At 45.7% G+C, this 25,778-nt stretch overlaps 3 protein-coding genes and 1 long non-coding RNA gene across 8 annotated transcripts in view; 1 reads left to right on the plus strand and 3 right to left on the minus strand.

Annotated features, from left to right (window-relative positions):
• Positions 1-125: 125 nt before the first annotated feature.
• Positions 126-4,134, minus strand: ecd (ecdysoneless). Of its 3 annotated transcripts, none has more exons than XM_065484684.1 (12): positions 4,040-4,134; positions 3,294-3,480; positions 3,127-3,244; positions 2,977-3,064; positions 2,763-2,920; positions 2,557-2,698; positions 1,973-2,260; positions 1,731-1,911; positions 1,170-1,338; positions 943-1,115; positions 685-881; positions 126-626 (listed from the first exon to the last, which is right to left on the minus strand). In XM_065484684.1, exons 2-12 carry the CDS (start codon positions 3,472-3,474, stop codon positions 435-437), a joined length of 1,887 nt encoding a protein of 628 aa, XP_065340756.1. In that variant the 5' UTR covers positions 3,475-3,480; positions 4,040-4,134; the 3' UTR covers positions 126-434. The 3 variants fall into 3 exon arrangements, with proteins under 3 accessions (XP_065340756.1, XP_065340755.1, XP_065340757.1); XM_065484683.1 differs by having other exon boundaries at positions 4,025-4,102; XM_065484685.1 differs by lacking the exon at positions 4,040-4,134 and adding an exon at positions 3,691-3,714.
• A 231-nt stretch (positions 4,135-4,365) lies between these two features.
• PMP34 (Peroxisomal Membrane Protein 34) lies at positions 4,366-7,327 on the plus strand. Of its 2 annotated transcripts, none has more exons than XM_065482696.1 (8): positions 4,366-4,626; positions 5,125-5,185; positions 5,244-5,310; positions 5,548-5,699; positions 6,131-6,253; positions 6,308-6,558; positions 6,763-6,830; positions 6,885-7,327. In XM_065482696.1, exons 1-8 carry the CDS (start codon positions 4,549-4,551, stop codon positions 7,027-7,029), a joined length of 945 nt encoding a protein of 314 aa, XP_065338768.1. In that variant the 5' UTR covers positions 4,366-4,548; the 3' UTR covers positions 7,030-7,327. The 2 variants fall into 2 exon arrangements, with proteins under 2 accessions (XP_065338768.1, XP_065338769.1); XM_065482697.1 differs by lacking the exon at positions 4,366-4,626 and adding an exon at positions 4,898-4,957.
• Positions 7,328-7,472: 145 nt separating this feature from the next.
• Positions 7,473-18,850, minus strand: LOC135938777 (uncharacterized). Its single transcript, XR_010574693.1, has 3 exons — positions 18,655-18,850; positions 12,588-12,812; positions 7,473-10,737 (listed from the first exon to the last, which is right to left on the minus strand). It is a non-coding gene; the product is annotated as an uncharacterized LOC135938777 (long non-coding RNA).
• Positions 18,851-22,047: 3,197 nt separating this feature from the next.
• Zip48C (Zinc/iron regulated transporter-related protein 48C) overlaps positions 22,048-25,778 on the minus strand; it is a 29,225-nt gene continuing 25,494 nt past the window's right edge. For both annotated transcript variants that reach the window (XM_065483021.1, XM_065483022.1), the window contains one exon: positions 22,048-24,792. In XM_065483021.1, the coding sequence (XP_065339093.1) occupies positions 24,714-24,792 (79 nt within the window). In that variant the 3' untranslated portion in view covers positions 22,048-24,713. The remainder of the gene's footprint in view (positions 24,793-25,778) is intronic.

Raw genomic sequence — 25,778 nt, forward strand, 5'->3', positions numbered from 1 at the left:
CGAAACACAAAAATAATTATCAAATTGTATCATATTATTATAGAAATTCAGCGCTCATAGCTTCCAGTTTAAAATTATTTTAGAAGGTAAATAATACTGTTTCATGAGAGTAAAAAGGATGAAAGTTTTTTTTAACTAATTTTAGGATTTATTGAATAAGGTATGGCAGGTAACAGGAAATTGCTTTTTCTAGGCATTGCATTTAAAATTTCTGAGTGACCCTTTTTTCACAGCTAAATCGAATCGACATTCCACAACTTTGGAACAACGGTAAAAAAGAGATCTTCAACTTTTGTGCAAAATATTAGACACTGAAAATATATGCATTACCATAAAAATAATACTTTTAAGAAGTGTAAAATGCAAAATTTGCAAAATTTGATGAGGCAATGTGTAATTTGAATCTTTGCTATGCGAACTGCACAAAATCTGGACTAAATGGACTCTTTAGAATCCTTAGAAGGCATTGTCTCCAAATGGACCCCCATGGGTCCAAGAAGCGAAGAAGCTGGTCCGGGACCAACTCCCAATTCAGATTGGTAAGATGCAAGAACGTTTTTCAACGCATTCAAATCAATATCAACAGGCCTAAAATCTTCAATATCATCAAAGCTGTCCTCGTGCACCTGAAAATTTAGTAATATTGTTTAGTAAGATTCAAACAAAATATTTCATCTTTCAAACCTCAGGTTTGCTCTTCTCAAAGCTCTCTCCGATTGTTGTCTTGGCCAGCTCTGCATCCATTTGCGCCATGTATTTTTTAATCGTTTTGTCCACCTTTCCAACTTTCGTTTCATCCATTTCGTCGTCATGCTCTTCTCCGATTGAGCTCATATCAGAACCAGACTCCAGATCCCAGTTGTCATCAGGCAGAGCAAAGTCTAAAATGAAAAAATAATGCGTACAACACTTCCACACACAAAATTCGACTCCTAATAATACCTAGGATATTCTGCACAGCGCAGGCAAAAGCATCTGGATTGAAATCAACTTTTGGAGCACGAGAAGGGCTGTCGGTTTGCTCATTATCACTGATGTCCATTGATGTCGTTTTGTTTTTGCCTTTCTTGACACCTCTTTTAGGGCGAACAGGAGGACTGCCATTACCACCATTCCTTTATTATAAAAAGCGTCAGTATTTTGTTGAATAACAAAATTTGAATATTAACCCAGCAAACTCCACTCCCTCGAAACTGCTCATTTGCTCCAAAAACTTGTTTAACTGGCCAGGAATCTGAGAAGGATGCGAGCTGGCGGGGAAGTTGCTCCTCTCAGTTCCATACCTATCCTTCAGCATTTCATCCAGTTCCTCTGGTGTAATCTCAAGCCACGAGTCACCTTAAAACAAATTACGAAATCAACATGAAGAGAAGATTCTCTAATGTACAAAGAGCAAACAAACTTCATTTTTTTCTGTGCATTGCAATACTGGCAAATCCTGCACACAACCGCGCATTTTATGAAACAAACATAATTCTTAAAATCTCTTCATAGCAAAAAGCAACAATCCTTTTTAAATATTTAAAAAAAATATCAAGTCAAAATATTATAATTATCCATGGTTAAATTCAAACGCAGATTCATGTACAGCAAAAATTCAGTTCAAATGGTACCCATTTGCAGATAATTTAATAAAGTGAGAACCATATTCAAATAATGGATTAAGAAAACTTTCTTTTGACTCTAACTGAAATTTGAGGCGGAGATCATTGATTTTTAGTATAACTTACTGTCAGGCTGAGGAAGGCTCTTCTCATTTGCCTTCAGCTTTTCAACATCCACGTCCATGTTTGACAAAAGTGCCAAAATCGACTCGCCCACTGCCTCTCCAGCTTCGGCGCCATGCTCTGCAAAGTACTGCTTTGCTTCGTGAAGTTTCTGGCTGTGGCCTTTTGATCCTTCAAGCAATCCCTGTTAAAACAGATTTATTTCTTTAAGGCACTAGCATTTTTTGAACCATTCAATCTTTTACCTGAAAATATCCCCGACTCTTGAGTTTGTCAACATACAACTGCCAGGCTCTGCTGTCTTCTCCAGGTCGCGGCTTCGCCCTTGCTACCAAAATTTCAAAACCAGAAGCCAGTTTGGCTCCAAGCTCGTGAGACGCAAATTCGGGCGTGTTGAAAGGAGGAAGAGACCAACCAGTCCTCCTGTCAGGCGTGAACCGCTGGCGAACCAGCGCCGCATACAGGCACCGAGTAAATGCAACTCTGGTCAAAACCCTGGTTTCTGGTGGGAAAAATCTCATTGCTCTGCAAGCCTGTAAATTAAACATAATGCCATCTAGGACCAATTATGTTTTAATTTCAATTTCTAAAAAATAAATAATGTTAAAATGGAGCTTCACATTTTATCTGCAAGGGAATTTATAAAAGACTAGGAAGCTGTAAAATTTGAAAGAAATATATAAAAATCATAAAAGAATTTTTCCTAGATAGCAATTTCATTTATCTTAATAATGGTTTCAATATCATAGAATGTTATTATTCCATTTTGAGATTAATTTTCCAATAACCTATTTAAACCTTATTTTTTAGGAAATGCTATAATTTGCACCTTTGAATCAATCAAGTCCCTGTCACAAAAAGCAATGGTGGCAGGAGCAATCAGCTGAGGTTTGACCTCAAGCAGAGCAGCGACAGTGGCTGGCACATATACATTTGTGAAGTGGAGATTCTTTGATGCTTTTTCTGGGTACCTTTGAAACAGAAATCATTTTTGACGTATTCATTGCTAATATTCACTAACACGGCAACTCTCACCCTTTCGTCCTAGCCTGAATGGCATTTTGAATGTCATCTGAAGCTCTGGTGAGTTTGCTTTGCTTGTGCACTAGTTGCAAACAACTTTCCACGCTGATATTTTGAGACTTATTGTCGTTTTCAGAGACAATGTGGATGCTGCCGTCTGATATGTAAACCTGAGAGAAGAGATGGTATTTATAAATTTTAATCATTCACAACTTTGTTAGTATACCCTTTTTCCGCAAATTTCAGGACTGGCCCATTTGGGCAAAAAGTCAGCTGCTTCAATCAATAAAAATTCTCCGTCGCTGTCCTCCACTCTGTGGATTTTAAGGAGTCAAATTTTAACATTTAGTAATTTCTTAAAAAGAGAATAAACAACCTTGCAATCAATCCAGGAATGCGCAAAGTCAAATTCAGAAGAAGGGCCACGATGAACCACTCGTCTTCAATATTGTCTCCAAAATGTGTGACACCATGCAAATGGGGAACGCCAAGACCTAAGCAGATGATTATGAAAATATTAAAAAAATGTAATTGAAAAAATACCATTTTCTCCAGATGCAGCAATCTTTAGGAAAAAAGGGTCCTTATGCCAAATGTAGTCCTTCGTGAATTTTTCCACCGTCAAATTGATTTCTTTGAGAGCCAAGTTGATATCATTGTGTTGTGGGAATAAAAAATACTCTATAAAATCTTCAGCACGCACATCTTCTAAAACTCCCGCCATGCTTAGCTGCAAAAAAAAAAATCAAATTGAATTTTTTTAATTATGCATGTGTTATAAAATCAGTATTATTGACAATTAGAAATGATATACCACAAACGTGAATAAAATTTAACAACTGATATTTTGCATTGCTATGTGTACCACATGAAGTGCTGTCACAGAATGTACAAAAAGGAGTTAATATTAATATGTTCGTATGTATCTAATTCGCAATACCAAGAAAGTTGAGCGTAAATTGGAAAAATATTATATATTTAGCGTGGCATTCAAGCGTATCATACTGCAGTCAGTTGTGTTTTCGTGTGTGCGTTGATCACGACATTTGGAACTAAGGAAAATCAATACTTGACAAACAAGTCCGCGTGAGTCTTAGTGAATAATGATTCGCCGTTTCCTTGGAATTAACACGACAGAGACTGTTAATTGAGGTATGTATTAATAGAGATGATTCGTGAAAAAACTGGTTTAGAACTCGGCTGACACTGCGCAGCTGAATTTTATGACAAAAATTCAAAATTTGAAATTTAAATAAAAAAAAGCCAAAACACACCGGCAAAAGGCACACCTTGTAAGCTTGTAACCGAAGTCTCTATTTACGCCTATGTCAAAACAGTGTCTCACACCACCTGCATGGTCTGGGAATGAGCGCTCCAACCACGCTGACCAACAAAACCTATTTTCCAAGTTAAATAAATTTCATGTCAATTGAAATCCTTCAACGCATTATTAATTTCTTTGGTTTCAAATGAGTTTGATATTATTTATGAAACCACAGAAAAAAGCTAAAAAGTGTTATGTTAACAATTAAAATTAATTATACTTTCTGTTAGGTTGTTGCTTAGTTAAAAAATTAGGGCGTGCTAGTTCGCCCTTATCCCCACTTCTGCAACAGCGCCACTGTTTTATGTTTTTGCCTGCTAAGTCTCGGTGCGGAGTCGGCAGCTGACTTTATAATTTCAATTTTGCCTCCCGTGAGCATGCTGAGTTAAGTTTTCAAGGCTGATCAGTTAAAAAGCCCCTTTGCCGATTGTTTCGGCCCTTTCGTCGGCACTGGGAAGGACCATAACCGGCAAAATGTCGCACTCAAAACCGTCCGGCCTCAGTAACCTCTTTACCTACAAAACTTTGGTCCATGCCATCGCAGGAGCTACGGTAAATTTTTATTATATTTATTAAAACACTATCAATTTCTTACTTTGCAGTTTAATTTAAGTTGCATGTATATTTTCCAGAAGAACAGGTATTTTATTTTATTATATTTTTCTGCGTTTTTCCCACGATTGTCTCATTAATTGAATGGTTGCCAAAAACTTGGCGAAATCCTTGAAGTAATCATACCTTTCTCCGTCTCTATGCTGGTTCCATTTTTTACGGTTTGCAATTTAATATTGGTAGACATTTTGTACTATTTACTGTGCAAGTTTTCATTTCTTATGACCTTTGCATTTTTGTCACATAATTATCTTTTGAGTGCTGTTCATAGGTCAATGTAAAATCTTTATCAACTTATTAACTGAGATAAAGGTTAATCTTTGCACTTAAATCAAAGTACGACACGTATTTTTAACTTTTAAATAAAAATAAACACTCAAATTCCATGATGATTCATAATTTATTCCTCCTAAAAAACGAACTAAATTCAATTTTCAGGGTAGCGTTGTGGCTATGGCCACCTTCTACCCTTTGGACACCGTGAGATCGCGTCTGCAATGTAAGGACGCTGAAATGATAGTCAGTCAATCAATCATTCACGAGAGGTTAATTTTCAGTGGAGGAGAAACGAGAGTCAAAGAACACGGTCGAGGTGATCAAGGAGCTTGTCAACGATGAAGGATTGTGAGTTTCGTTGCGTTCTGACTCAGCCTAAAATCACAAACACACGACACAAAACGCGTTTTGTTCACGAGCATTGTCTAGTCCAAGCGTCCAATTCAACTGGGTCACGCTGAAACGGCAGATGCGTGCATTCACATTCACACTATTCTGTTAAGTCATCAACTGCCAGCTAGCCGCACGCAATACAAAGTAAAAAATGACACACTTTCCTATTGCTGATGATTTGCACGTTTCCAGCCTCACCTTGTACCGCGGAATGGTTCCTGTTTTGAAGAGTCTGTGCTGTTCCAACTTTGTCTACTTCTACACTTTCCACGGATTCAAGTCAATGCGAGCCAAGTCGTCACAGCAAAGTGCAGGCCGAGACCTAATGCTTGCTGCTCTTGCAGGTGTTAAAAATTAAAAAAGCACATCTTACTTTCAAATTAAATACCAAAAAGCTTTACGCTTTGTTATAAGGCTCGAAAATGTGAAAAATTCAGGCACAGAGGTTGTTTGAAAACAAATTTTCGTTCAGCTCCCATTAATTATCTCAGTTCAAGGAATAAAGAATTTACACAGAAAAGGTTAATTTAAATATACGCAGAAAGATTTAAAATTAACATTTTTTGTTTCTACTTTTAATAAATCATGAATTATTGATCTTTTACACTAACATTACATTTGAGCTTGAATCTTAGCAAAAGCTTGGACCATGTTTACTTTGTTTTTCCCATCTAAATAGTTTTAATCATTGACGCTTTTCAAATTCAATTTTGATTCAGCAACATGTTGCCTTGCCTCTCATTTATTCTTATTTCATTTTCAATCTCCTCTATAGGAGTCGTAAATGTGTTTGTCACAACCCCACTCTGGGTGGTGAACACCAAGCTGAAGATGAAGGGTATCGGTGCTGGCAGCGGTGGGCATGGCGGGGCAGAAGTGCCTTTTGACGGACTGATTGGTAACCAAGAGCTCAGTTGATCCCCAGTTCCTCTAGTAACTTTTAAATTTGCAGATGGTCTGAGTTACATTGCGCGCACGGAGGGCGTGCTGGCCCTGTGGAAGGGAACAATGCCCTCGCTGATCCTGGTGACGAATCCATCGCTGCAGTTTATGGCATATGAGTCCATTAAGAGGCGCCTGATGGCTGGCAAGGAAGTGGGCGCGCAGCTTGGCTCTCTAACAGTCTTTTTGGTCGGTGCTATGGCCAAGGCAATCGCCACTGTCGCCACCTATCCACTACAGATTGTCCAGGCGAAACTCAGGGTAAATTTAATTCTTTGAAAATGGCAACACTGCTTTGCTTCTCTTGATGAGGCTAATTAATTCCGCTTTGATCATTCAAGCTCAATTATTTAGCCGTTATGAAAAACTTCATTATTTAAAAACGCAATTTGTGGCTGCCCCAATTGCTCGTGAATAACGTCTCTAGTGGCATGCGAGTAATATTATGTATGATTCCATTTATAGCATGGACACAACTATCCAAACTTGAGGAAAAATGCGAACATGTTTGAGCTCTTTATCTACATCATCAAGTGAGTGTTGAATTTTTTGTGCTACTTGCAAAAATCTCATCCATCCAACCCTAGGATTCACGGTGTGAAAGGACTGTTCAAGGGCATGGAAGCGAAAATTCTGCAGACGATTTCGACCGCGGCGCTCATGTTTGTGGCTTACGAGAAAATCGCAGCTGTTGTATTCCAGATTCTACTCATGCAGAAAAAATCGCAGTAAAACGCTGCCACTGCGATGATGTGTTGCTTCATTAGCCAGCCGCATTTTTCTTCCAGGATGCATTCTTTAAGATCAGTATTCTTTGCTGGTTAATGCAAGTGGCGCGCTGATGTTTGATATTGTTTGCTAATTTAAGGTTGTCCGCGCCAATCTTGCCAAAGAGCACACACTATTATTAATACGAAATTTGTTACGTTATACTGTGATGTTAGAATTCCTTCTCTTTGGACAACTTTTTGTTAATTGCTCATAATTTTTATTGTTATATTCCTAGGGAATTAAAAACCAGTTATTTAGATGTGCAATCTTTAACTTTATTGACCACAACTTGACAGCAATTGATGGGCGATTACATGAAAATACACAATGACACGCGATGCAAGCGGAATGCCAGTTGAACGCTGGAGGAAGCCATCGCGAGATGTAAAAATAAACAAAATCAGCTTTCACAATGATCTCAGAATTAAAAATGCATCTGGAAGATCACTGAGAAAGCCAGTTTCGTGAGCTGCAGCCGGAGCTGGGGATGATGCCACCTGGTCTGCTAACAAGGAAGGAGTGGTAGCGGCAGCTCCTTAATTCTTCTATTCAAGTGCAGAAGGGGTGAGTGTCGCTGGCCGCGGACAAAGCTGGAAACAAGACTGCCGCTGCGCAACACCACATTAAGGGGCGGCGATCGGCGCATTAGTCAAGAAAATATAACAACACACCGCATTATGCGAGATAAAAAATATTCATACGCGAGGGGGACACGGGAGGAAAAGACAAGAAAGAGAGCGCGCAGGGGGATTTAAACAATATATTAACATGCGGCGAGAAGAGGAGATCCATTGCTGCTGAGCCGTGCGGCGGCGATTCTTTCTCTTGCTTGCTCGCTCACTCTCTTATTTAGGCAGATAAAGAGCTGCCGGTAGGTTTTGCGTCCATTCCCACGAGCCTAAAGTACAACTTCTTCTCTTTTTATCCCTCCTTGCCTTGAAAGGAATGCTGCTGCTTATGTGGCCGATCGCCGCCGCACTTGCTCACAAGAACCAAGAAGTACAGATTGCGGAGCAACAACGCGCGCGCGCTACCTACCCTGCCTGCCTGCTTCCATAGCCGACCAGATTCTTCTGCTCTGCTCGACTGGCAGGGTGGGAAATAAACCAACTTTACCTGCAACAAAGGGGCATCGACGCGCTTTTTCAAGCCGCCAGCACAAAAGAGTTTCTGAGAAATGCAAAATGAGGGGCCGCACAATATGAGAATAATGAACACAGCTCTCTACCTGGGTAAAAGGACACAACCCCTAAGCTTGGGGGGAGGAAAGCGGATGGGAGAATCCTGTTTGTCCGCACAACCTATGGGAAACCAACTTTCGGCCCGCCGACGTGGCACACAGGGTGTTTATCGTTTTTCCTTTAAAAATGTAGCTGCACGCATTAAAGTCTCTGCGGGAATGCGCACCCCTAGCGGAGGGAGGTGCGCCGCAGGGGTTCAGGACATTAAACTATTTCCACCACCCGCTCTATGAATCGAGAGCCTAGATGATTTGTTCAATGGTCCATTGAGATTTGCAACCCCCGCGAGCGTGATGGGAGGGCGAGCGGGGGCGAAAGAAACCCAAAAGAGCCCACCGCTGGAGAAGAGGGCAAAGCACTCGGCAAAGGCCGCGTGCGAGCAAACTTGAGCGCGTCTCGAGCAGAGATTAAAGGACGGCTGGAGGGTAAAGGGCGCGGCCCAATAAAGAGTCGAAGTCACCGATGCACCAAGGGGAGGCATACACACAACGCGCGCACACACACACACGAGTTGTGGGCGCTCCTACTCGACCAGCCCAACAGCGAGCGCCGAGCTAGAGAGCGAGCGAGTCTTTCGGCCTGCCTGGGCTGCTCGGCTCGGCTGGCTGATCTCTCCGAGCGTGAGAATGTATCCTCAGCAGAGAGCTCAAGAGACATTCCTATGTGTTCATTGGCTCCGTCCGTGTACCCGCTCCTTCTTCGCCGGTCGGCTCAGCGGCCGGCCGGCCATCGGGACGGCAGTGCTGCTCTCTGCCGCGCCCTGCCCGTTGCAGCCCGACGTTTGACACAACAGTCGATACCTTTGTGACATGGCTGTAAGCGCGAGTCTGCGGCCCCGAGAGGTGTCAACTGGTGCTTTTTGCCGCGGCGGCACCGCTCCGGGACCGCACACCGAGCTGCCGCCGCGGTTATGAGTAAAAAATGGACGAAGGCGCACGGGTGGTCCCGTGCGCGCTCGCTGTTATCCTCGGGACGAGTGCTAAGCTGGCCGGGGGTCGGCACCCAGATCAAAATTCCGGCGTGGGGTGGATGCTGCCCGCGTTCCCAACCGCCAGCCGCCGCCCACCCCCCGTTTTCCGGCTGCGGCGAGACCCAAAGAAAGCGAGAGTTCCCAGCGCGCGAATGTTCCCATGGTCTGTGAATAGCGTGTTTTTTTATCCTTACGAGAATTAATTTCGGTCTTTATGCCGCTGCCGAGCAAAAGAATAAAAGGACAAATGTACAGGTAGGTACTTACATTCGTACAGACACAGCCTTCGAGAACGAGTGTGTGTGTGTGTGTGTGTGTGTGTGTGGAAATAAATCCCTCCCACAAAATACAAGCGAGATACGAGCATTCCATTCCCACCATCAGGCGCCTAACTAAAGCGAGCGAGCACATACGTACATATATAGCAGCAGGTTGGTTGGATTTTATCATGCCCGCTCTCGTACAGTAGGTGTAACCGGAGGAGGCGTACCTGCTGTTGCATTAAAACCGCTATTGTCGAGCCAGCAACGCTGCCCAGCCGCTGAAATAAAAGAACCGACTGAAAACGCGTTTTCGGAGAACGCCGAACGCCGAAAAAGGTCGACGCGACCTGACTGCGATCGCGGATGGGTGTGGTCGGCGCGCAGGAATGCCCAAAGTGGAGCGAGCACGCACTCTCGCCTTAGCTCTTCACCTGTTTCGGGCAACTGAGGGTGTTTTACCGGCAGGGTAGTGCAGCTTCCTCCACGACCAGAGCGGGGGAGGGTGATGAAGGGAGAGGTAGCCCAAGCCGAGATCAGCGTCGGGAGCGAGCGGCGAGATATGAAAGGGTCCTCCTTTCACGACCGGCGGCAGCGATGGAATGTGCACAGGTAAGTAAAAGAAGAAGTGCTGGAAGCTCAGAAAATATTCCCTGAGTAAAGTGTCGAAGGCAGGCGAGGTTGCCACGCTTCCTCGCATTCCACAACTCTTCTTGAATGGAAAGAGAAAGAGCGAGAGAGAGAGAGAGAGAGAGAGAGAGAGAGAGAGAGAGAGAGAGAGAGAGAGAGAGAGAGAGAGAGAGAGAGAGAGAGCAGCGGTCTGTAGAGGAACGAAAAACGAACGGGCTTTGGAGAAAGAGAGGAGGAGGAGGAGGTGGAGTAGGAGAGTGTGCGGTTGATAGTGGAGAACCCTGATCATCCACCCTGACGCAGCAGACGGCGAACGTGGAGAAGGGGGTTCATTGAGCGTGAGGATGAGGGCTGCCGAGCCCGTAAGACTGGATATTTATCACGCGTGCGTTGAGTGCTGGAGCAAACACGCGTCGGGCAGTGGGGCTGGGCCGGCCGCGGGGACTTGTTATTAGATCATTGACACGTCGGTGCAACTCGCTTGAGCACATAGTCACGTCAGCGCGGGTCTTCTCCAGCTTGCAGACGACAGCCAAAGACCTAAAAAGGTCACCCTGCCGGCCGGCTCCTGTGGACAAATAAATATAATTATTGAGCTACTAATTGCACCTGCGTCACGCACGTGGTGCGGCGGCGAGAGCGCCGTTGCGGCGCGATAAGGGGCTAGCTTTGCGCGACAGACGGCTGCATAATTAAAGGTGTACACACGACCAACAGCGACAGGCTGGGCAGTCAGCAGAGTGTTGCTCGCTCGCTCGCTCGCTATCAGCGCCGGCCGAGTGATGCAACGACGCAATGGTGCGTACACAGAGGTGGCGCCTCCGAGACTCGACTGATAAGTGGTAAAGCTAGCCCCGCACGCCGCGGTGGCTGGTGATAACCTCTCGCTGCCTATGCAAAGAGTGTGTCGTCTTGGTGATAAATAATTGTGCTGCCACTGGCTGATAGCGGCGCCTGCCACAGCAAATACAGTGTCCACACTTTTAATCCGCGGGCCAAATTTAAAGGGATGCCTTATCACTGACGCGATGCGATGCCCAAGGATCGCTGTTCAAAGGGCACGGTGCGACTGTTTGCCCGTTTAAAGGGCTTGGTGCTTTTTATTGCGTTTGATAACACACTCGGCGCGGAGACGACGCTTGGCGAAAAAAAATAAATCTAGTTTCGTAAAGAGCCGAGCCGCGGCTCAGAGTCGGGATGGCAACAATTTAAAAGAGTGCAAAATTGTGTGCGATAACAATGGATGCGGGACGGCAGAAATGCACCTGGCCGCGAACGAATGAGCGAGTGAGCGAGCAAGCGCGAGTGGTGCTCATTTAACGTAAAATTAAACTGGCTGGCTGGCACGGCTGCTTGCCTGCGATGATGACCCAGGCAGAGAGAGGGAAGTGGGGAAGGTTAAGCGACCCCAACATCCGGTCGGGACTCCACCAACACAACACAGGCAGTCGTCAACCGAGCATTCCGCCCCACCGTCATCCATTATGGACGCCGGCCGGAGGATCATTCATAATCTCACGCCGCGAGTAGGAGCGCTTTTTACACTCGCACTCACACACACACACACAGGAGCGCGCGGCGGAGCTCTCGGTTGGTTTTTGGAGGGATGGCGATGAATGAATGAAACGGAAGGCACATATCGAGAGGCTGCAGCGTCTTATCTGCGCGGCCGAGGAAGCGGCCGATTACGACGACAACTCACTCGCTCTCACTCTTGAGGGAGGCCTCCCGAAAGGAGCTTTCCCCGCCTGTCTCATAAATATTCGACTCGTAAATAATGCAGCCACTGATGATGTCACCGACGTAGTTATTGAGCCCGCATCCCTCGGCGCGATCGGCCGTTGATTTGTGAAAAGCGGCGCAAGGCGAGCGCTAAAAATAAAATGCGGCCGCCGATTATGTAGGCCCGGCCCGTCTTCTTCGGCCGCAGGAATCCGTCGGCGAGAGAATGCGCCTCTTGGAATGCCACGCCGCTTTTTCCTCCCTGCCTGGTGTCTAATTCGGTCCCGTTATTGCGGCGCGATGAGCAGCAGCAGCAGCAGCGAGTAAAAGAAAGGGTGCAGCCTAGCCTGCAATCGTTCCCGCCGAGCGAGAGAGCGCGAGCCATGGGGCCGCCGCCAGCCCGACTCTGGCACCCGCAGCACCTTCAGAATCACAGCCACGTGCCGAATTCGGCTCATGAGAGTGAGAGAAAAAATAAAACTCCGGCGGCGGATCGGAAGTGGCAGCAGATGGAGGCGGGCGACATCATGTGGGTTCGTAATCAGACTAAGGGGAGGGAGGCAGGGAGAGGAGGGATCGTGTCTGCTTTTGGACGAGCCGAGCGAGTTCCTACCCCAACGTGCGACTGGCACACAGGCCGAGTCGAAAAATCGTAACTAGGGAGTGCATTAAATGAAATAAATAAAATAAAATTACCTAGCGTCAGGTGCAGCGGAGCGTTTTGGAGCGGCGCGAAAGCACCTGCCTCTTTCCACTAGACGGTGCGAGAGCAGCGCAGCGTCGTCGGGATGGATGCGCCCAAGTTAGCTGCTATTTCTGGTCTGCCTCCTCCCCGACGCAGGAGGCCGAGGGGGCGCGATGCTTCCTCCACCTCCGGCGGCATCGTGGTGGCACCCTCAGACACGTGCTCGCTCGCCTGCTCTGTAAATAGAAACAACGCGCCTTTTACTCTTGGGTGCACTCCGTCTCACCGTGCGATTTGCTTCCTGCCGCGAACGAGCAAACGAGCAACCAGCTCCGCTGCCGCCGTCCGATTTCGTAACGAGAAACTAGGTAAATAAGCCGCACGCGGGTGTTTGCGATCGGGACTTCCCTCTCGCGTCGCGAGTCAATTGATCGGTCTTTGTTGCGTCACTTGAATGGAAATCCGAGAGGATCGCGCGAGCGGGGAATTATTCATTAAATACCCGCATGCAAGTACAGCGTCAGTCTCCCTTTTTGTTGCGCGGCCGACGATCAAGGCGCCGATCGAGACGTAGAGCGTAGAGGGGTAACAAAGGTCGGATTGGGCGATTTACACGCCTCCTCCTCCACCCCTTGGGGCGCCTCCTCGTGCATAAAAATACGACGAGCAGCAGTGTCTTGCAAAAAACTACACCATCATCGTCGTGGCCGGCTACAACAGTAATAGCCGCACGCGCGGAAAAAATCGCGCCGGCCGACACGCTCCCAAACAGAATTTTGAGCAGCATAAAAACTCGGCGAAAATTGGCTTTTGTCGAACAACTAATGCTCAGAGGCGACATTTTTTCTGCGCCGCACAAGTAAACAAATTAGAGTCAGCGCGATGACGTTGCACTAGGAGGAATTTTCCGATGGGAAACCCGTTTTCGAGCGACAATTTTCCACCAATGTCGCCCTACGATCGAATCGGGTGCGAAAAATGCGATCATGGGACCCTTGCCTTTTGTCTACCGGTCGCAATGCAAATCTGCATCGCTGGCAGTCACCGCCGCTCTTTCTCTCCTTCCCTCGAGTCAGTCAGAGCGAGAGAAAGAGCGCGAGAGAAGAAATCAAGTGCGGAGGAATTTTTCTTCAAACAAGAATAGCCGAGCAGCAGCCGACGCGAGACAGCTTTTTAAAGGGGCCCACTGCAAGGGAAGCTGCTGCTTGCACTGGCCCAAACACTCCTTGTGGCTATTTAATTATATATCCGCGCTCGCTCAATGTCAAACTCCGGTCATCTCGCAGGCGCGCGCTTGCTCGGGCCGCGTGCGAAACAATGCAGAAAATGATGCGTGAGATCGTGAGTGTTATTTATTGTTGTTCGCTCGGTCGGTCGGCGGCTGCGTTCAGATTTCGTCAGCGGAGCCCCGAGGCCAGCGGGACGCACGCACCGACGAGACTCAGGCTCCACGTGTGCCAGAATCTTATCGCGGAAGCGTGGAATAAGCCGAATTCGATCGAGCGAATCCCGTTTCGAATCGGTTCCAGTGGCAGCACGTGCCCTTGACCGCTGGTGCCGGGTTCAAAACGGCCCAAAAAAGGAAGTAACCAAAGAAGGGTTGCGCTCATGTTTGCGACACTGCCACTGCATGGCGCCAGACTTTATGAAATTGTGTCGCATACAACCGATTGGAATCTCAGGCAACAGCACTGTTTAAAAATTCTTGGCACACAGAAAACTGTAATGGCTGTGACACAACAATTTTGAAAAATAGAGAGATAAAATCGTCGGGAGACATTTATGTTCACTCAGTTAGCTGCGCATGCTCGCGATTCTTCATGTTTTGCAACCATCTGCGTAAGGAGAGTGTACTCTCCTTACATCTGCGCAAGCGTGCTGCTACATTAAACAGAGAAGATAAATTCGAGAGAGATATTGAATTATGTACTCACGATATAATCAATGCAGGTGTTATAGACTTTGAATAACAATACCGGGAGGGGGAAGCTCAGTACTTTTTTATATTGAGGGTAGTTGAATTCAAAGCTGGTTCAGAAAACTTGCCTCATCAATATCAGAATTTAGTTCCGGCTGAGCTGAATTTTTTGGTAACTTGCGTAAAAACGCGGCATAACCGATTCGCACCAGGTGGCCGCGCTCACCTTTGGATCAGATTGTGGACTACTTCCACTCCTCCTCCTCCGCACACAGGGAACGATAGCATTCCGACGGCGATTTGGCCGGGCAGCCTGGTTCGCTGCTAAGCCGGCATTCCTCTCCTTGTGCACGTCGTCGAATCCAGGAATCCGTGCACGCAGGCCGACTTTCTCAATAATATTAATAACCGCGCGAGCGAGCGCGTGGAATAAACAAGAAATAAATTTTTCATCGCGCGTAGTGAGGGACGACGGTGCGGCCACTTGTTGCTCGCTCAGCACGTGATTGCACAGCAGAAATGAATATGCCCAGCGCGTCAGGAAACACAAGAAGCGTGTGTGTATGTGTATGTATGTGAGTGTGTGTGTGTGTCGAGATGCACTCGCTCACTCGCGGCTCTTGGGCAACAGTCACGAGGACGTGTGCACCAGCTAATTGCACTGCAGTAAGCGTTTACGACCGAGATACAAGAGTGCATATAATTAGTTTCGCCTGCGAGTACCGCGATTAATTCATTAGCCGGCGTTATTATAATTTTTCCTCCGCCCGCGGCTCGCCGGACCACCAAAGCTCTTAATTGCGTTTTGTGCACGCTTCTCGGATTAAATTAATTAGGCCCTCCCGCCGTCATTAGTGGGCCTTTGATCAAAATTAAGACGCGAGTCCCACTTGCTCGTCGCAGTATTGTGCGAGAGGAGAGGCAAGAGGAGAGAGCGCGAGTGCACTCAACTTGGTCTGCATTCCGAAGGTGCACCAGAGCATGGGCACGGCCCGAGTGCGGCTCCCTGCTCTCCACTCACAAAGCACACAAGAATTAGCTGCTCGCGTGGAAGAAAAATGACCGGTGAACCATTTTGTGAAGCATGCCGTTTGATAAGACTGCGTCTTTTGCCGGAGAGTTTACTTTTCAGCCATGGATGCGATTTGCAATGTTAGCAGCGAGTGATAACGGCGGCGCTGAAGAGTGAGAGAAGCGCGGAAAGCACGCCCCCAATTGTGCAGCTTATCTCGGCACGAAAATAATGCAGCAGAGAGAAAGAGACCTCCCATCGCGAAAACAATGGAGACAGCGGCGGACAATTAGCTCGGCTTTAAAGAGCTGCAAGAAGAAATCGCGGCTTCTTTAACACCAAACACGGAGCCAGCGAGCGAGCGAGCGAGGCCTTAAAAGGGCAGACGATAAAACGCCTTTCCATCCTTAATCCCGGCGGAGCGCGCCGAGAAACCGACCAAAATTCCTGCCGCTCGACGCGCGCGGGCCCGGTGGAAATTAAAAATGCACGGTGCGGCGTTGGCTCGCCCGGTGGGTCGCGCGCGCCGTCCGAAGCAACCCAACCAAACGCGGCGGGCGCCAGGAGAAAAGGAAAGGGCGTGCCTGGATGCAGCGCGTGGGCCCGCGACGACCAAACACGGCCCAATCGGCACGGCACCCACCGCTTAATTACAGCCGCGAGTGGGCCTCTGCTCATTTGCATGATTGGAGAAGCGCCCGCCAAACGTCACAAAGAAATAAGAAGATAAACTGAAATTATTTCAAAATATTTGCACAGAGCAGCTCTTTGTCCTCGTCCCCGTTGAGTCACGTCACCCGCAAATCTCGGCCCGAAATCCAATATTTGAAGTCCTCCCCGCTCGTGAGTCACGCGTCTCGCGGATTCCGAGAGACCAGCGCCGCGGCCGGATTAATCCGCCATTTAAATCGCCAAATACGGGCGAATGGCCGAGTGACGTCACGCTCGGCGGAAGAATTAGTTAGCGAGAGAGTAAGTGAAAAAAGGAAAGAAAGAGATTGCACCTGCTCCGTGCAATAATGGCTGCTAGGGCACGCGCCACCAATTACACGCCCAGCCGGCCCTACTCGGTCGCTCTCCACTGACTGAAGAACGAACGGGGCTGAACCGCCAAAATCGAGCACGTGGTCGTCCCGACAGATTCCAAATTAGCCGCCTGGAAAAATGCTGGAAGATCCAAGCGATTGCCGCATTCAAATTTTGAATAAGAACATTAGAAAAAAGAAAATCCGTAAAAGTTTAATTTCCATCCAAGCGTAACAAAACTTACGTTTTCGTTTAAATTACTTATTTTTTTTAAAAAAAAAGTGCAATTTTGGGGCATTTATCCACTTGAAAATGCGGCCGGAAAGCGGTCCACTTACGAGTGCGTCGTCCTGTTGGTTGGTCGGTCGGTCGGACGGTGCTGGCTAAAAATAGGCAAGGTGCACAAATAAGCGGCTCGCGTTTTCGCCGCCGTTCGTTCGTTCGTCCGTCCGTTCGTTCGTTCGTCCGTTCCTTGGGCCGGCCGGCCGACTGGTGGCAATTGTTATTTGCGTTGGCGCACACACCAACAAGACCATTCATGTTGATGCATCACGTTACATCATAACAAGCGTGAGATCACTCGCTATTTCGATTTGTGCGCGCGAGAAAAGGAAAATCGACTCGCTCGACTCAGAATTCTAAGTTTGCCGCGCGGAGAACAATAAAGCACACACACTCGCGTTTTCGCCGGCGCAATCCGACTTTTCTCTTAATGTGTTTAAAGGTCGTTCAACCTGGCGGCGGCGGCGGCAGCAGCGGCGGCGGCGGTCGCTTGCTCGCTCGGTTCTCATCACATCCGGTGAAGGCCTCATACATACATTCATGCAGACACTCAATTTAATGCCGTCTACGTGCAATTAGATGCAGCTGCACTTTTCGAAATGAGCGCACCGCTGACGTCACGGAACGGCTGCGAAGCGATAATCCCGTGACCGGCGCCAAATAAATCACTCGCTCATTGATATCTCCGGCAAAGGAATCGGATGTCGCCGTTCATCAAGAAGGCTGGGGCAGTGTGCAACAGTTTGCTCCCCTCGGCCCTGTCGAAAGAGACCCAAGATGGCGTTGGGAAATCTTTTTTCTTCGGTTTCCCTCGAACATTTCAAACAGATTCCGTCACCCATTGTTAAGTTTCCCAACGCATGACGCCCCAGTTGTGCAAGGATTTCCAAAGATGTCGATTGCGGGCAGATGGCTCGCCTCTCCCCGAGTGCCTGCCGCCTTTTGGGGGTGAGTGTCCAAAGACGGACAGGGGGAGGGTGAAAGCAGCTGAAGAGCGAAGAAAGGCAGCTGCTTTTCTTTCCCCCAAAGAAGTGGAAGACGACGAACAATGCACTTTGCTTTTTACAAAAATGTTTGATATATATCCAGCTCGTTAGTCAGGCCGAAGACGACACCTGGCTTTGAATGCGAGCACGCGCTCCAGTTTGCAGCCTGTTCCGACGCTTTTCGAGTTTTTTTTCTGCTTCGCAGGATGTGTTTCGGAGAGAGGAAGTGAACCGCTCCTCCGTCTGCTTGAGAAGCACGTGGTCAGGGGCGTATTCGGCGAGCCAGTTCCCGAATTCGAACAAAGAGCGCCGAATCGCCGAGCGAGAAAAACTTCCCTTTTCTCACGATTTACTCCTGATAGTCAGCTCAATGAAAAAAAATCGACTTTGCCTGGCTGCGAGCCGACAAATTAAAATAGGCGAGTAGGGGAGGTAAGTTTATACACTCGCATTTTATATTTCATATCAAGGAGGGGAATTTTTTTCCAACACGAGCAACCAACTCACTCACAGGAAGTAAGGAACATGCGTGTGTGTGCTTTGGCAGCTATTTTTTATTCCGTTCCCATGCAACGACTGCAAGACTGGCTCACACGGGTTTTTCTTTCCGACCACGACCAAGAAACAAAAGCCGATCGCCCAACAAATTGCCGACTTTCTCGCTCTGCTCCGAACACGTGGCCGGCAGGAATTGCACCGGCGTCGCCGAATTCGGCCGGAAATCGAGTTAACGCGAGAATCGGTGACAAAATCGAGTCATTCGACGTTCGTCTCAGCCCGAAAATTCGGCCACGCGGGCGGCAACGCGCGACCGAGTGCGGCTTCCGGCTGAAAATCGACGCAGGCAAACTCACCTGGCGTGGCTGTCGACGGTCGACACTCGGCATGACAGTCGGCCCGACGCTCGGCGACGTCTCTTCGGCCGTGGAACGCACAAGAGAGCACAAATATCCGGCGCGTCGGCGCTGCCGCCGACCGACGACGCTCCATTCCTCTCGACGCCTCATTAATGAATCGTCAATCGGGCACTTTTGCCTTGACGCTGCGGCGGTTCGGCTGCAAGAGCAGCTCTCCTTCCCTCGCAGCCGCCTGGCGGCGTGCGCAAGAGCTGTCCCCCCCTTGTCTCTCACGCCCCTCCCGCCGATCAGACTTCTTGCATCTGACGCTGGCCACTTTTGCCAACCTGAAAATATGTGAAAAATGAATGCGTGCCTCCTCTTTCTCTCTCTCTCGTGGCGATTTGGAAAACGTGTCGACGCGTTTCAGCACGACTTTTTTCTCTGGAAATACGCAAAGAAAGATATTATTTGCCAGGAGGAGCATTTTGTTGATGTTGAAAGCTGGAAACAGATGAAAATATTGCACTTTGTGGAGGTAGGCGACCACCTTAGCATGGCTGCGTCGCGGGTTGCGTACAGGGGAATGACAGGGGTTCTCATTAGCAGAAAAATAAAATCTGGATTGTGACATTTTGTAGTTGCTTAAAAATTTCTATATTCTCTCTTTCTCACATCTTCATTATCCGTTTTTTTCCCACAACCTTCGACCCAACTGATAGAATTTACACAGTTTACGACTTTATGAGTCAAAACACCACAATTCTCGTTCAGGCGATCAGACAACAAATATTCTGGAAAACATTTGATCAATCAGATAAAAATAGTGTGAAACCATAAGGCATTCCACAGATTTCTATGATGATTCCGTGGCTAGATAAGTCATAGTTTCACGTCGGCACATTCTGGAGGAATGCGGCGAGTTTACGAATTTTCATAAATAATTCAGGAATGCGCAGCAAATTATGTTGAAAAAACACATCTCCTTTTCGTATCATTATGCTAATCGTTCGGTGAAGCGGCCTGGATGCCGCAAGTGTGCGCGGCATGATATCAAAAACTGCTTCACAGAAAACCTCCAGCGAAGTCGGTAAAACTGCCAGCGAAATTCACACAGAGAAATTTTATTGCCACGGCACGATCGATTATAATAAGAAAAAGAAAAGTCCATCACCGGAAACAATTTAAATTCTTTCAGGCGCAGTCTACGCCGCAAAATTCAATTGATGAAGGTTCGAAAAATCACACATTGAACTCATTGCTTTAAAATGACTAAAATTTTAACTGACACATAAAATAGTGAAGAAACCATGTGGGGGGCATTCTATTTCCAATGAAAAATTGCTCAATGCGAATATTTAAATTACAATTTACGTTTTTGGTTCAAAGGAATGCCACGGAGGTTTAAAGAATTATGTTTGGGTGGCGTAAAAATCAGTGTCCCTGAAAAGCATTTTCCAGTCATCTTGGGAACTGAGTCAATCGGAAGCGATTAACATTCCAGATGTGCAAAAAGTGCTGTTTTTGCGGCACATGCTGCAGCCAAGTCGTCGCGGGTTTGACAGTCGGCGCTGTTTACTCGGAGGAATTCGCGCAGTGCTGCGGCTGGCTGATGGGCACACCAAGTCGGCGGCCCAAGCGAGCGGAGACCGCGAGAGATGATGGGGGAGAAAGATTCAGGACGAGCAACAGCGGCACTGGCAGAAGGAAAAGGTCGGCTAACTCGGCTCGAATCAACATTGCTCGCATGCCGCGCATTTCTGCCTTGCAGCACTCTTGCGGAGCGGTTTTTCGCCGTCTCTCTCTCTCTCTCTCTCGCTTTCTCATTATGCCACCAAGACACGGCCAGCGCACTTGCTGGCTGCAGGGAAAAATCATACCAGCAAGAGTGTCGTCTGGAATCACTAATCCGCGTTGAGCTGCTGCCGCCGACCCACATTGCGCCCGATTCGAATTCTTTAAGGAATTGAGATGCTGCGAGCCAAATAGAAAAAATATGCATTTTAATTTGGTCAACTCAAAATCAACAATGCCAAACCTTGACTGACTTGCCTATTTTGGTCATGACCAATATTAAATTGCAGAGTTATCTCGCGAACTATTAACGATCTCATCTTGTTCTACATTTAGGGCTTTAAAAATTTCCCTGAAGTTGAAAAAATGAAGTATTTTGAGAAAAAAAATCAAGTTTAGTTATTGAGTCCAGTATTAATTACCTTAATTTAAGACTGAAAAGTAGTCTCATAGAAGAGTTGTTCCGTTGTTCCCCATAAAAAAAATCAGGATAAGGAGTTAAGAAATTTCTTCGATAATCAAATTTAGGGTATAAGATAGAAAATTACGAGCTTTAAATTTCATTCACATTTTTTCGGGTGAGGATTTCCAGCAGGATTTCGCGTAATTGAATACATATTTTATTTGGTGTACTCATCAAAATCTGTTATATCAAAATGGAAGCGTTACTCTTACATTTGCGTAACAATTACCCTCAATCATATCGAAAAAACATCCATTACCATGCCCTTTAGAAATTTTACGAAATAAAGAGAGCAATAGATAACAGACTAAAAAACTCGCATTTTAAAGAGATTGTCAATTAATTGAAAGAAGCTGCGTTTCTAGTATGAACAGACAGAACATTCTGACCTTAAAGAAAATAATGAGTTCGGGACGTGATTTTTTAGTTAAAACCATACCCTGCGTCTGTTTTATAGGCTATAACAATTTGGGTAAAAACTTTATTTTTGTTCAAATATAGGAGCTTTAATTTTGACTTTTCAAACACTCTATTTGATATTTTGAAACTCACGCGTACAAAGCTTCCCTCACTCCAGCCAATGAGGCAACATTTTGACATACTCAAGATCCATCAAGCGTCGAGTTTCTGTAAATTTAAAGCTAGTCCTAAGACAAACCCTCCAACAGACGGACTATTTTGGAAGCAAACGATAAAAGACAAACGATTGCACCCCCTGGATGCGCGCGAGCGGAATGAAATCGGAGAAAGTCTGGAGGCGGCGGCGGTTGTCAGACACAAAGGGGGCAGAAACTAATTAGACTGGAGTTGGGCGTTGAGGCGCGTGTCTGGCGAGTTCCTTCACCTCGGGGTGGCAGTCGAGCGAGATAGACAGCAGTGGGTGAAATAAACTCACTCATCCTTTTGCTTTGCCCTGGCCAGTCCAAAATTAGCGGCTCTAAAATAGCCACGGGCAACGCGCAGACTATAGACTTCTCTCTCTCTCTCTCACGCGCGCGCGGCCCAAGGCTGTGAAGGTGCGAAAAGCAAACCGCTCTCTGCCAACATCTGCTCTCGTGTCATGCACTGTGCATTGGAAATAGCATTTTAATTGCCGCCGCGTTGGACAAACCGGGTAATCGCGCAGGGAATTAAATCACACACACGATGCGACATTAATGTGTATAAAAACTGTTTATTTTTCTATAAATTTCTCATGCTTGTTGAAGCTACATGGTCAGCTCTCCCCCGATTTTTCGCACAAATCGAATCGTCTTGCAAGACAAGAGTAATTAAGTGGTTCTGCTCAGAAGGCGAAAGAAAAAAGAAGAGAGTGAAGAGCAGGATCTGAACCAACTTCATTAGTCTTTCCTGCTGCGGGGGTGCTTCAGACTGATTCATCGTGACAGCGACTTGAGCCACTATCTTCCAAAATACATAATATATTGCAAATTAGCCTTGCAAGTATCGATTAAAAATAATATACACTTTCATTTGGAAGTTACTGGCGGCAGTCATAGCTAATTCTACATAGATTTATTAGACTCTGAAATTTCAGCCGATTTTTTGCCATTACATATCCATTCTTGAAAAAGTCGTTTACGACGGATTGAAAACAAAATCAAAGATGCAATGAATATTAGAGTTGAGAAGGTGTTATGGCTGCAAGTGATGCGGACGGCTCGTAATTCCTACAACAATAATTACCGAATTCTCTTCTATCTATAAATAAATTGGGGGGGGGGGACATATATTACTAAAACTATGATAAATAATGTAACATTAACATTTTGATTCGTTGTTGCAAATAAATAGCATTCAAGTCAAATGTTGTGAGACACTACTCACTGCACAATATTATTAAGTTCAAATTACACAGCCCAGCCCGATCATGTTCCAACTCAGGAGTGGAAATGTTTGAAAAAGAAATATCCGAGTTGTTTTGAAAGCTTCCTCAAGAATTCAAGATTTTGAGTCACTTCAACTGTAATGGAATGAAGTGCCGGAAATTCTTATTTTAGTTCTGTAAATTTTAGAACTACAAAGATTTTTTACAAAACAAAAAGATGCAGTAAAATGCTGTAAGTTATATGTTAAGTAATTGTCCCGCGGCATATTCAAGGAGAACATCAATCACATCTACTTTCTGAACAAAAAAGCTCTTTTTTTTTTTTAATTCGTATTGGAACTTGGGTCAGTGAGGAAACATGATGGACGACTGAGTGGTACGAGATGTAAAAATGTTGAGTTTGAAGAAAAATGTGAACAAAAAAGGATCACCACCTCATCAGCTTAAAAACCATTTACGGGAATATATAGATGGAAGCAAACAAAATGAAAAAAAAATAAATTAATTTTTTAACTTTGAACAAGCATTCTAGGTCTAAAATTTAAGAAAGCACTAGCCATGCAAGGAAGAGAATAAATGAATAAGTTACTTCTAAGCAATCTTGAGGTTTTGAGGAGTAAACTGTTAAAATTATAATACGAAAATTGCATTTTATCTATAGGTCTCAGCCAGCTGCGCTGCGCCAGCCAGCAAATTTTGGGTCACGTGGGCAGCCTCCAGACGCTAGCTAAGCTGCGCCAGCCACTGGTGAAAACGGTCAGCCGTCGCCTTAAATCTCGCGGCTGAGATTTCTAATTATATCAAAACGTTTTTAACAAATAGGATAGATAAAATAAAAATTTCAAGCACACTGATGCTAGCTTACTGTATTGTTTTAATTCGTAAAAATTTTACCTATACGCCTTGAATTTTATGCCATGCTCAGAAAATTTTGACGTGCTGATTTTTATTAACCATCCAGTCGGCCACCATTTTCCACTTATCAGGCACGCAGCTAAACAAGAATCGGATCGGCACAGCTTGGAGCAAATGTGAACTTTTTAAGCCTTCATTTCGACTGATATGGTTAAAAATGCGGGTGCGAGAATTGAACTGGCTTCGGAGCAGTGCGAATGTGCGGAGAGCGCGTTCATTGATCATTGACTCGTCCGTGCCCATTCATTCAGCTCTCTCGGTTGCTTTATTGCAGAGGTGAATGGGCACAATTGCTAAATTGCCACAAGACGACGGCGGCGACTCGCGGCGCAAAAACAATAATGAGTGCCGGTATCGAGGTGGAGAGCTGAGTTGTCTCTCCCGCTTGGACTCTGGCTGATAAATTGCCCATTTCATTTAACGGCAGCAGCCAAAAAATGTAGACGGAAGGAAGGAAGAACGTTTCGTCAAAATTGGACAGTGGTACGGGCTGCTATACAAAAATATAGTTATTATTTGCTAATTTGCGGCACGCGAGAGGTTCTGATGTGGAAGAGACTAGTCTACTACCGAGCAAACTACTGACCAACAATGCAATAAACACGGAATGCTAAAAAATGCGAGAGCATAAATGGACCAAGATTATTATTTAAACTAAATGCATAATTTTTTACAAACAGTGTTTCCTTGCCAAATTGATAAGTACGACTAAGTTAGTTTTGACTTGATACATACAACCTGTCAATATGTTACCGTGTAAGTAACAAAAAACTACCCTCCCTAGCAAAACCTTTGGTTTTTAGACCACCTTCATAATTTTTATGGTCTCTTGGTTGCCGAAACAAAAATTGTGCAAAGATGATAACAATTTTCGGATATCCTACATAGATGCTATAAAAATGGGGCTACCAAGCAGAAATGCTCACAATAGTTCGTTGGATTTAAATGGCATAAGCAAAGATCTTCAGAAATGTAAGTTGAGGATGTTTCAGTTGTCGATGTTTGAGATTTGAGAGGAGTTCGTCGCTTTAGCAGCATTTTGAAAAAATGTTGATGGGGAGTTGAGATTGAACCAAGTTAGCCGAGGCCAACGTCAAGAGCCATCATCAACGTGAAGCCCACGATTCCACCCCACGTTGCGAGGCGGCCATTTTTCCTGCACAAACAAAAAAAGATTAGTTAGCATTTTTTTCATCAGGTTGTAAACACAGACTTTATTATTTTCAGGAATTAAAATTTTAAATTCGACAATGGTACTTAAATTTAACGAATTGGTATTAATGTTTTTAGATGCTTTTATTAAATTTTGCCAGCTAAAAATTTTGTGATCGTGAGTCATAGATTTGCTTAGAAGTTTTTACATATTTTTTGCAGCTTGGGAAAAAGTTTGTTTGGATGATATTCTGGTGCGCTCATCAGCATGATGGAAGATGAGTCATGTGAGCGCGTGTGCGACGTTTTTACTCTCATTCTGACTAGACGAGGCGTTCTTGAATAATAAAATAATTAAGATTATTTCATTGTGCGTCGCGGCGCAGTCGCATTTCTCCGATTCTCGGGCCGACCGACAACTGCGTGCGTCAGCTCAGGGGCTCAAAGGGGGCTTTTCCGAGTCCAAAGAAGAAATAGGGACAGGCCGAGTGGGTGAGCAGAGGAAGGTCACTCGCAGTCAGGGTCACGTCACCAAAGACACGCACAACACAGAGCCAGCGACATTGCGCCGCGAGCACACAATCGCGCGCGGTCTTTGTTGTTGCCAAACACGCCAGATTTGATAACAAAAAATGGGCTACGTCTCAACTACAAAGCTTTTGTTTAGAAAATTTCACCTCCCAATGAAATGTTAAATTAAAAAGCAATGAGTGACGAGACAATAAAAATCTGCGTAATTTAGGTTTAGATGAAGGATTTGGATATAATGGGTTAGAATAAATCTGAGAGGCGGTGATACGTTTCAAAAAATATTTGAAATCATTCCAAATTGTAGTCACATTTTAAATATTCGATTTTTTTAACAAAGGATAAGAGTTTGAAGAGCATATCCCAAGTTAGCATTTTACAATTGACTGTGACAGACATCAAATTACTTTGCCCAGTTTTGGTACTTTTCCACGCATTCAGATTTCCTTCAAGTAGGCAGAA

The sequence above is a fragment of the Cloeon dipterum genome, chromosome 3 (genome assembly GCF_949628265.1).
Source record: "Cloeon dipterum chromosome 3, ieCloDipt1.1, whole genome shotgun sequence".
NCBI lineage: Eukaryota > Metazoa > Arthropoda > Insecta > Ephemeroptera > Baetidae > Cloeon > Cloeon dipterum.